Source organism: Gymnoscopelus braueri (genome assembly GCF_963280865.1).
Source record: "Gymnoscopelus braueri genome assembly, chromosome: 4".
Classification (NCBI taxonomy): domain Eukaryota; kingdom Metazoa; phylum Chordata; class Actinopteri; order Myctophiformes; family Myctophidae; genus Gymnoscopelus; species Gymnoscopelus braueri.
Window position 1 is genome coordinate 14,196,738 of NC_137605.1, and position 11,510 is coordinate 14,208,247.

Below are 11,510 nucleotides of genomic sequence, written 5' to 3' on the forward strand. Positions count from 1 at the left end.
AAATACATTATTGTTGTTGTCCCTGAACCTTTTGCTGTGTTATTGTTAATAACACTAATAAGTTATGGTTCATAATATAATAATATGGTTCACTATGAGTGACTGTGGGGAGCACTTGAGTTCAGAAAGACAGAGGAAACAAAACCGAACAAAACTATTCCATGACTGGCAAGTGCAAAACTGTGTGAGCATAATACTTCAGTCTCTCAAGTTCATTGTGTCCCTCCCACATAAAAAAAGAAAAACAGGAAATTGGCTCACGATCACCCATATTATGGCACAATGGTCACTTCCTGTAAATGTTTTCTTCCAATGTTTGTAAAATCTCCCACCTGCTAAACTCCAAAATACTTTTTGAAACATTTTTAAAGATTTCAAATTTCTTTGACATTTCTTGTCATTGTTTTGACATTTTTTAAAGATTTTGACTATATTTTTTATTTTATTTTCATTGACATTTGATCTGTTTCTTGTTTTCTTCACATGCATCCTGGGTGGATAATCAGCTTGAAATACCAGGTAGAAGTTTAATCCTTCTTAGACAGTTCTTTCCTGGGCACCAGCACTTTACGGAGGATTGGTATAACTAAAAAGGCTGTGAAGAAGAACGCGTGACCACAGAAATAGACAGATGAATACACCTTAAACCATTTGTCGTAAGTTTTGAGGTGGAATGCTACTAGAGGGTAGCCCATGAAGAGCCAGTGGATGAACTGTTGAACTATGTAGATGAGAGGGTACAGAGGACTGTTGGCCAGTCTGGTCAGCAATGGACTGTCCACTACCAGCGCCTGGGCCTGTCTCTCTACATTGACAATGATGAACTCCATGGAGAAACAGAGGAAATATCCGGAGTGCAGGCCGTGCCAGATAGCCAGGAACACCATCGTGGAAATCTGAGAGACTTTCTTATTGCCCAAGAACTTCAACCGCTTGAACACATGCCTGGCCGCCCAGGCGTTGGTGTTGATGTTGAACGAGGAGATGGTTCCCGTGAAAAGGGGCGTGGTCTCAAACAGCCACATCCTCATGTTGGCGCAGGCGTCCCACTGGGGCTGGCCATCCGGTCCCCTTCCGTTATAACCCAGGCCAGCAAGTATACACACACCCTCCGCTATAATCCAACAGCTGACGTATTTGTAGACCATAACTTTTCCCCATAGCAGCATGAAAACACAGCGATACCAGAAGGGTTGGGCCTCATACTCGTCCGTTAGGAAGTAGCCGTGCGGGTAGTGAGGGCTGAATGTTATGTGTGCAACCAGACAGAGGAGGCCCAGGGAGAAGCGCTTCATGGCAGGTAGAACACTGCTGGGAGGCTGTCCGGGGGAGTCGGTGAGCTCCCCGGCCACCAGCCTCTGGTAGTTGCGCATGGTGAACTGGGGCCCCACCAGGAAACCTCCGTAGAAGTAGGAGAAGCCAAACATCTCCAGGAGGGAGGGGACGGACTGCAGGGCCCCCTTCTGCTGCTCCGCACTCTGCTGCTCGGGTTCCTTTCCGCCGTCATAGTAGTCAAATGCCAAACCAACAAGCTTGAGTGTGAGGACACAAAGCGGCGTGGTCCATTCGATGTCGTACTCCTCCGTGGCGGTGTAGTAATAGCCCGCCAGCAGGTATGAGAATTGAAAGATGAAACTGCTCAGGACGGCCGTTATCGTCCTGCCCATGAGCCTCAGAATCAGGAACTGGACCAAGACGCATATTGCAGAGTGGTAGAGCTGAGCGCCGAAGTTGAACGCTGCTAGAGCCAGTCCAGAGACGATGTGGAACAGGTGGATGATTGTGGCTGGCTGGTGGAAGAGGAACAACCGGTACACCAGGGCACAGGGGTAACCCATGAAAATTGATAAAATGAGTCGCATTGCCGGTTCCGATTGGGAACCCACAAACTCTGACAATTTCTCTATCAAACTAGCTGCCATCTCAATTTTTCTTTCTTTTTTTAAATCTTTTATACTTTTTGAAATATTTCACTTAAAAATCTATATATTTTAAGCTTGTAACATCTGGGTCTCTTTTGACGCTACAGTACTTTGGCCGTCACAACCCACCAATTTGGGAGAGTTTGGGAATGGAAAGTGTTTGATTTTACGTGGAACATCCCGCGTCATTCGCCAAGAGAATCAAGCCCACTCTGTTTCTCCAAGAGCAGAACCTGTCTAGTTTTATAATGGCAGTCAATGGACAAAGGTGGAGTCATACGTCATAGACATATCATAGATATGTCATAGAGGACTGACGTCATAGAATGGCTACCATGAACATGAACCAAAATATGGAGATGACTGACATCATCTCCATATTTCGGCATATTTGGGCACAGACAGACATATAGACATAGACAGACATCGTGGAATTTATGTAGGCTGACCTATCCGGGAATGATGCAAGTTGGAAATGCATCCCCATCCAATATGCAATAATACCGGTTATTGTTATGCCCATATATGGAGATCTCTGTGTGTGTCTGTCTGTCTGTCTGTCTGCCTGTGTCCCTTTTATGCTCATATATGGGCATCCCATATATGCCCATATATGGGCATATGGGCATGCCCATACAGTAATAATAATAATAATAATAATACATTTTATTTATAACGCACTTTACATTCTTACGAATCTCAGAGTGCTACAATTAAAAGCAAGGTAAAAACAGCATAGGCAACAAAACAATTATAATAGACCCAACTAGGCTAAACTAAGAGCCAAGATTTAGAAATTAAAACTTAATACGAAAAACAAACAAAGTCCATAAAAATTAGAAAAATGCTTTTTTTAAAAGGTAGGTTTTTAGTCCATTTTTAAAAGCATCAGTGGACTGTGGTGCTCTCAGGTGGTCTGGGAGGGCATTCCACAGACATGGGGCTGTGTGGCAGAAGGCCCGGTCGCCCATGGTGCGGAGGTTGGTGTCAGGGACAACAAGAATGTTGGTGTTGTTTGAGCGGAGGCTTCGGGTGGCGGGTTTTGGGGTGAGGAGTTATTTGAGGTAGGGGGGGGCGTTGCCGTACATGCATTGATGGGTGAGAAGGGAAATCTTATATTCGGTCCTGAAGGAGATGGGGAGCCAGTGTGAAGTGAGCAGTATATGTATATTGGTTGGATCGGCAGTTCTGGGTAACCAGATCTCCATATATGCCTATATATGGGCATGTCTGGCAGATCAACGGTTCTGAAAAACCTCCTATGGAGCTTGCACAAAAAATAGTTTCACCCACTGTTTTACACCTGTAAACCTTTGATGTGACAATAAAGTTGATTCCGATTCTATCCGACTGACTCGACGCTGGGCACTGCACTCCTTTGGGTCGTCGGCGACGCGCTCACCGAGTTTGGTGGTCGGTCAGTAGGACAGTTTATATTTAGGATTAGTTTAAAATGTGTAATGAGTAGAACTGCCTTTCATGTACAGCCATTAATGTTTCCGATTCTATTAAGAAAAACCAAGTCAGTGGTGACTTGTTAAGTTCAATTTGTTTCATGTGTTATGTCAAATGTGTGTATTATGTGTTGCATAACTGGCTGCTGGGTCGCAAGATAAATGTCGGTGCGAGCTGATCATAAAGTAATATCGTATCGTCTCATATCATAATTGAATGCATGCGGATAAATAACCAGTCAAATGAGGAAACGTTACTGGTTTGCTCAGCATGTTCCACTAAAGATGTGACTGCCAACTGAAAACAGTAGCTAAACTTCTAATATAATGTGCACATTCATGATTGTGCTTAATAATTGTGCTTAATATCACAAAGTTGTCTGTCTGTTTGTCTTCTAATCACAGTCACACCCAAGGTTGGATTGGGCTGAAACTTTCTGAATGATTGAACCTGTGGTCTCTATCAGGTTCACCTAAGTTTTGTATCACATTGCGGGATAACATAGAACATACATTTGGAAAAAGGGAGCTTGCTTGAAACCTAATAATGAAACACGGGGTGCAGCAGAGCCACACAATGTATTATTTTAGCTACAGTGAGGTCACACCCTAGTATGGGGCAACCATACCTCCAGGGCGGCCATAGCTGAATGGGCAGAGAGATGGCAAGTTTGATTCGCTTAAAAAAAAAAGAAAAAAAAAATGTTCTCCCCAATTTAGTTGTTTTTGTCAATAAGCCTAACCCACAGCGGGTCACGTGACGTCTGTTTACTTCCTGGTTTGCGTTAGGAGGGGATCCACGTTTTTGGTCCATTGATTTACATGCATTCTGCTCATCAGACACAAGCCATTTAACGTCTTATTTCGAAAGGTAAAGTTATTCTAATACTGTGTGCTGCATTATTATCTTGTTTTCTTGATGATGTTATTGTTCTTTTACATCTCACCATTTGGAAATTGACTTTAATAGATAGATTGAGAATGCTAGCAATGTTACCTGCTTGTGTAGAACACATAGGCTTATTTTAGCATTTCCTTTTTATACCAATATATATATACTCACCATACAGTGGTGTAAAGTAACCAAGTACATTTACTCAAGTACTGTACTTATGTACGATTTTTAGGTATTTTTTTTACTGGAGTATTTACAATTTCCAGTACTTTTACTTCTACTCTACTGCATCTGAGAATCAAATATTGTACTTTTCACTCCACTATTGCATTGTGAGCTTGTAGATATGCTATGTTCATAAGATTTTTTTATACATTTGAAAACTGGGACATTCTACATAATGAGTATTTTCTACTTTGGGTACCTTAAGTAGCCTACATTAACATTTTGATACCAATACCTTTTACTCAAGTAAATTCTGAATTTCTGACTTTCACTTGTAGCATATATATATCTATATATATATCTATATATATATATAGATCTATCTACCTATATATAGATAGATAGATAGATATCTATCTATCTATCTATCTATCTAGAGAGATATCTATATCTATCTATCTATCTATCTATCTATCTATCTAGAGAGATATCTATCTATCTAGAGAGATATCTATCTATCTAGAGAGATATCTATCTATCTAGAGAGATATCTATCTATCTAGAGAGATATCTATCTATCTATCTAGAGAGATATCTATCTATCTATCTAGAGAGATATCTATCTATCTATCTAGAGAGATATCTATCTATCTATCTAGAGAGATATCTATCTATCTAGAGAGATATCTATCTATCTATCTAGAGAGATATCTATCTATCTATCTAGAGAGATATCTATCTATCTAGAGAGATATCTATCTATCTAGAGATATATATCTATCTAGAGATATATATGTCTATCTATCTAGAGATATGGATATATATATCTCTATCTATCTAGAGATATATATATATATATATATATAGATATATTTACAGTACTTTAACTTCTACTCCACTACATCTCAGAGGAAAATATTATACTTTTATAATATTCTTATTATATCTAGTTGCTGTCTCTCTGTTTTCCCCCATACAGCAAACAGCTCTGGCCTCTGCCAAACAGAGAACAGCACGCTGCTACCTGATGCTACTTTGCTGCTACCTGATGCAAAAAGTCCTCACCGGCTATACTTTGGTACGCTAGTGTGCACAAAACACATTTTGATTACTTGGAAGGGAGAGTGAAAGTGTAGACCAGTGATTAGACCCATAGAGGAATATAATATGATATAATATACATTTCTCCACTTTCTCAAAGGTCACCTTTGTGTATAAATGTTTCTCTGCCAAAATCAACAAAATTGATGTTTCACTGCGGTTTCTCTTCTCTGCAGGTGTTCTTCTGGTGGTGATTTGTTTTGGCCCCACTTTTGGTGTGCTTGTGGGTGGCTTCACGCTAAGCTATTACGTGGACTTCAGGTCACCAGGTGAGCAGAGCATTTGTCATTATGATAAGTGATAACCCCTAGCTGTTTGTAGATAAGTACGAATATAAAGGAAGAAAGAAGTGGTTCACAGTAGGGTAAAAGGGTGAAGCGTAGGGGGACATTTTTTCATTGTACTTAAGTAAAACATTTGAGTAATTTTTCTACTACTGTCACCATATTATATCAAAGCAAACATTACCATAGAGATAAATCATTGTTGTCCTCTTTTCTTTCTCACAACAGCAGTATGTCACAACACTGCAGTGTCCCATGTTGTTCCAACAACAAACCCAAATCCCCCCATTTGAGCTTCCATGACTTTCCAGCTGATAAATCAGTACGTGCTAAATGGGTGAGGGCAATCAAAAGGGATGAGGGACCAAGTTTTGTTATAACCCGTGGAAGCACCCACGTGTGCAGTGAACATTTCAATCCAGAGGATCTACATAGATCAACCACAAACAGTGGACGAACTCGCATTAAACATGGAGCAGTGCCTTCAAGATTCCGCTGGAATGACTGGGGTAAATATCACATTAAGATGTTAAACCTAGCTATTACAGTTGTCTCCCTGTCTCTCCAGCTCTTTAGTAAACAGAAAATGCATTTTCAGATCGGGATACCATTCTATTTATCAATCAGTAGACTGAGTGAGGAGAGATAACTCACAGGTTTAGCTAAGTAAGATTTAAAACCTTTTATAAGACGTTTTAACCCAGACTTATGTTAAAGTCCAATTTATCACTGGCATTTAATGTGTATTGATTAAATATTGTTTTATTGCTGTAAAGACTTTTAGTTTTACCCCACTGATGAAACATAATCCTGTAGGTATATAAAGCATTTGTGATGTAATATGTTAACTTTTGTGATATCTTTTGGGACTTTTTTTTTATTGTTCTCGGGATAGGTTCACAAGTTCGGGAGCCAGTTCACCAGCGAGTACGCAAGCGTATGTGTGCTGCTGTCCTGGAAGACTGTGTGGAGATGTCTGTCCCAGGGGACCATTCAGAGGACAGGGGAGAATCCAGTGGGCAGAGGATTGAGGACAATGCACAGGGAACGGTACAGACGAGGCAATGCACTGCAGGTGCCATGGCAAGTGACCATGATTACGACTGCCGTCCATCTCCTGGTTAGTATGCAAAACTTACTGTGTAAAAGCATGTTCTCTTACAGAAAATATACATGGGAGTTAATTACATTGTAAAAAATGATTGACAGCACGTCACACGTTCTTGACCAGAAAGTTTACTTTTTAATAATAAAAAACACAACACACCTGTACCTGAGTTGAAAATCAGGTGGGCTAAAGACCTTGCTTTATAGAATTAGGTTGTAAAATGTATAGATGGATTAGTGATGTGTATACTTTGTCATCCTCCGGGAGTTGGAGCTGAAAGTTTCATTGCTTGAAATGGAACTTGAGCAGATGAAAGTTGATGTGCACCGGCCCCTTGTTTACCAGTTTTGTGTCACAGATGATGACTTTCGGTATTACACCAAATTCATCTCCAAGGAGGTTTTCACTGTGTTTTGGGAGTCAATTAAGCCCTCTGCTTCCAAACTAGTCTACTGGTCCAAGGCACAGCGAACAGCACAAGATCTACCTACCTGTAGCCCTCGTCGCAAACTCCCACTCATTGACGAGTTCTTCATGTTTCTGTGTCGTGTTGCAGCTGGGCTTCATGAGAAAACATTGGCCTCCATATTTAAGGTCAGCCAGTCCACAGTCAGTCGCACCATCTTAACGTGGACTAGCTATCTTTTTCTTGTTCTTGGCTCACTGCCGTTGTGGATGTCAAGAGAGAAAGTGCAAGCTACAATGCCTGACAAGTTCAAGCTGTACTGCCCTGAAGTCAGAGTCATAATAGACTGCACAGAGATACGCTGTGAAACGGCATCCTCTCTGTCACTACAGTCAGAAATGTTCTCCAGCTATAAAAACCACACCACCTTTAAAGGACTGATTGGAATCTCCCCATGTGGTGTAATCACATTTGTTTCCAAACTGTATACAGGCTCCATCTCAGACATAGAAATAACTCGTAAATCACAGCTGTTACAGTTACTTCAGCCCGGAGATGGAGTAATGGCAGACAAGGGTTTCCTGATTGAGAAGATGCTTTCTGACGTGCAGGCAACTCTCATTATCCCTCCGCTTAAGAAAACAGCTCAGCTCAGCGAGGAGGACACCCGGAAGACCCAGGCTATTGCCCGTCTGAGGATTTTGGTAGAGAGGGCCATACGCAGGGTCAAAGAATACCATATTTGGGATGGACTTGTTCCTCTGTCCATGACAGGCTCAGTCAATCAGCTGTGGAGCGTCTGTTGCATCCTGACTAACTACATGGGGCCTCTAGATGTCAAAGGGGACAAACCAGTCTGAAGCCACCTCTTCCAAGTCAAGTCCCTATAGATTGAGCTACTGCCACCCCGTAACTAATTCTTTGTGTGGCACGACAATTAGTTTATTTTTATTGCACAAGATTAATTAGACATGTTATTTGTTTCTAGAATTAATGTACATAGTTTAATTCCAGCCATTAATCCTACATGTATTTCAACCCTCAGGTTGTGCATCCAATAGTTTTTTCCTCAAAAGATAAGTTGGTTAGTTGCATCACCATCTGTGATGTTTGTTTTAGGATAATGCAGTCTTTCTCTTGTGGATGTACTATTTCTGCTGTGTCAAATTAGACAAACAAGACCAATTTGGCCTTTCTTACCAGGCTTCAAACCACTAGTTATACAAAGTAATGGACCATGGCTTACAGTTTGTACTGTGTGTATACTGAGTTTTACTGGTGACTCTGTAGTTCATTGGTTCTCAAAGTGGGACGACCGCAGCCAAATACAAAGCATTTTGGGGGTCCTTGACATGAAAAGGTTTGATAATCACTGGCTGCTGTAGTGCACAGAATTAAGATTTGAAAGGCCTAAGCCTCCGACAGCTAAAGACAAATGTGTACGTTAATACTGGCATGGTCAGTAGAAGAGTGACTTTAAATGCATCATCAATCACTGTCAGGCAGAAATCTTGTACTTATAGTAAACTGGATGTGGGGGCTTTGTACTTTGGGACTGCCATCTGTCTACACCAAATCTAATTGGCCAATGTACAAGCTCACAAGTGAGCTTGTTGAATGGGGTTCAAGTGTTAAGTTCAGCTTGTTTTGTCCACGCTGTCGGGTGGAAACCATATTGTATATCTGAAAATTTTACTTTTCAGGAAATGTTAAGAGCCTGTGCTCAAATGTGCTCCAATGGATCCAGTCACAAGGCGTTAATACTTTTCAATGACTCAATATTTATAAAACCCACAGACAATTTAATTAAATAAATCTACAAGCTCACAAGATGCAACGCGTTGAGCTTGTAGATATGCTATTTTTGTACACTCCAGTATGATGATGGGTAATGATTTGTGGAAAAACATACATTGAAATGCGGAGACACAAGATAAGTGTAAAGGGGTTTTACTGGTTAAATGTGCATGGATTAAAGTTCTCACGTCACTACGACTGATTTCAGTCATTTGGATTCCATACAAGGCAGCAAGTCTCCTAAGGAAGGATACCTAAAATAGCCGATCTAGAAGTTAAACTGTTTAAATGTTCTCAATTACCATGTCCTCATTAAAAGACCTGTTAAACATTTATAAATGGCATGTTTTTTTCTTTACACAGTTTGCTCAAATAAGTGGATGAAAAACTAATGTGGCAAACATGTTTAATACCAAACCGGGTATTCCCATTTGTCCAAAATAGGGATGCCAGGTTGAAAGTGGTTAATGTAAGGTTGCAGACTAGAAAATACATGTCTATAACATGTACCACTTGTAGATGGACGGGCATGGATTGAGATGCACTCAGCGTTGATCTGGAATCAGATTCATGTCCAAAACATGTCCAGAGTGGGAGAAATTATGCGAAAAATCGGTTAAATGTGAACACTAGGGGGTGGCATATAGCCATCCCATGAGAACCAAAATGGCAACCCTTCATACCACTATGTAGAAATACTTAATTACAAATATACTGGCATCAAAACAAAGTACCAAAAGTAAAAGTACTTATAAAGCAGAAAGTCCCATTTCACAAGTTCGATATATACATATTATACACACACACAAATCTCAATGTGATTACAGAAACACTTGAGTACATTTACAGTACTTAGTTACTTTGGTCTACAGGATAAGAAGACATCCATGTACACATTATAAAAGAAATCATCAAGCTTCTGTCTCATTGAGTGGATAATCTCCTCATCCCTGTAAATCCTTTCAACTGAATAGTCATTGAGGGTATCTGTGACAAAATCACACCACTGAAGTCCACTAATGGCTAGTTGACCTTGAACCTGATAATAGTATTTATGGGTCTTCTTAAGGTAGGCCTTGCCGTTTACTGTTTTCAGATGTTTAACTTGTGTCTGGTCTTCAACACCACAACTCTTTACCTCAGCCAGCCCAAATGGTGGTGTTCCCTTTGGGTCATAGACCTTAGCATCAGGGCTAGCTCCAAGGTGAGGTGCATCAGGGTGGATGATGATCCCGCATTGTGTCACAGATACCTCAAAGCAGTCTGCATATCGCCTCAGTATTTCTGGTTCCAGATCCAGCCCTCTTTTCATGGCGGCTGTCTGAGGAGCTCCTTTAATAATGCGGGCTGCCAAGGCTTTGGCGGAAGAATCCCCACGAACATGGCTAATTTCCCGGAATCTGCTAGCTGTAAGTCTAGGTTTGCGAACCTCTGTCCACAGATTGCATTCTGACTGCTGCCGGGTTTCTGCTTCAATAGCAGCAGACATCTCCCTTGTCACCTGTAAGTTGTCCAAGTGGCATTGTTGCTTGTAACTGGGCTGAAAAGCTATTGGAGATGTATAAGTGTAACCATCTACAGGCAACTGAGGAAATTCTGGGCCACCAGGGTGTTTAATAATGTCCCTGCTCATTTCAGGAGGGCACTGATATGACAGCAGAGACCCAAATGGAACTGGGCCAAATCTTGAGTCCACCATCTGTAGTTCCTTAAGCCCGTGCAGCACTTTAGAAATCCCAAGTTGTGGACGACGGTCTTTTAGTTTCTCCCCGCTCGCCATGACATCTGGGTCTGGAAGAGGCCCTGACAGAAAAAAGGGAGAAACGTTAAATTTACATTTTATTATGACACCTGCTCTTTCACAATAAAGCAGACACCCACACTTATCACCTCCCTGTACATGTTCGTAATGAAAATTGTCAAAGGAGAAAACTCAGTCCAATACACTTTTTTTTACTGTATGCACTGTTCAACAGAAATTCATGTAAGGAAAGAAGAAAGGCCAGCAGCACACACAAACAAGTCCTGAACATTTTAATTATATGTCATGGCACAGTTCAGAAGGCCCTCACTTGTTTCTGAGTGCTGGCTTTTCTTCTTTATTTACATGTAATGCAAACTGTCCCTAAAATATTACATTTTATTATAAAGTATTTAAGCTGCCCCCAAACCCTGGTACTAATAATAAATCATGAATTCCAAAATACATGTATATGTAATGTATGTTATGTAAGAAATGCATTAAAGGGGTAGTTCACCCCCAAAATAACTTTTTTTCTATGTATTACTCACCCCATGGAGCCTTGAATTCATGGATATTTTTTTGTTTTTGTCGCATTCCTTCCTTTATTATTTGATTATAATAAATTTAGCCCCAT

General features: G+C 40.7%; 2 protein-coding genes and 1 long non-coding RNA gene across 3 annotated transcripts in view; 1 reads left to right on the forward strand and 2 right to left on the reverse strand.

Annotated features, from left to right (window-relative positions):
- Positions 1–527: 527 nt before the first annotated feature.
- LOC308084164 (lysophospholipid acyltransferase 5-like) lies at positions 528–1,922 on the reverse strand (the record flags this gene model as incomplete). Its single annotated transcript, XM_080426701.1, has 1 exon — positions 528–1,922. The coding sequence occupies one exon, from the start codon at positions 1,920–1,922 to the stop codon at positions 528–530; it is 1,395 nt and encodes a 464-aa protein (XP_080282827.1).
- Positions 1,923–5,712: 3,790 nt separating this feature from the next.
- Positions 5,713–6,982, forward strand: LOC308084186. Its single transcript, XR_013933060.1, has 3 exons — positions 5,713–5,806; positions 6,050–6,330; positions 6,717–6,982. It is a non-coding gene; the product is annotated as an uncharacterized lncRNA (long non-coding RNA).
- A 1,957-nt stretch (positions 6,983–8,939) lies between these two features.
- LOC308084165 (uncharacterized protein) overlaps positions 8,940–11,510 on the reverse strand; it is a 7,897-nt gene continuing 5,326 nt past the window's right edge. The window contains exon 7 of the mRNA XM_080426702.1: positions 8,940–10,935. Within this exon, the coding sequence (XP_080282828.1) occupies positions 9,989–10,935 (947 nt within the window). The 3' untranslated portion in view covers positions 8,940–9,988. The remainder of the gene's footprint in view (positions 10,936–11,510) is intronic.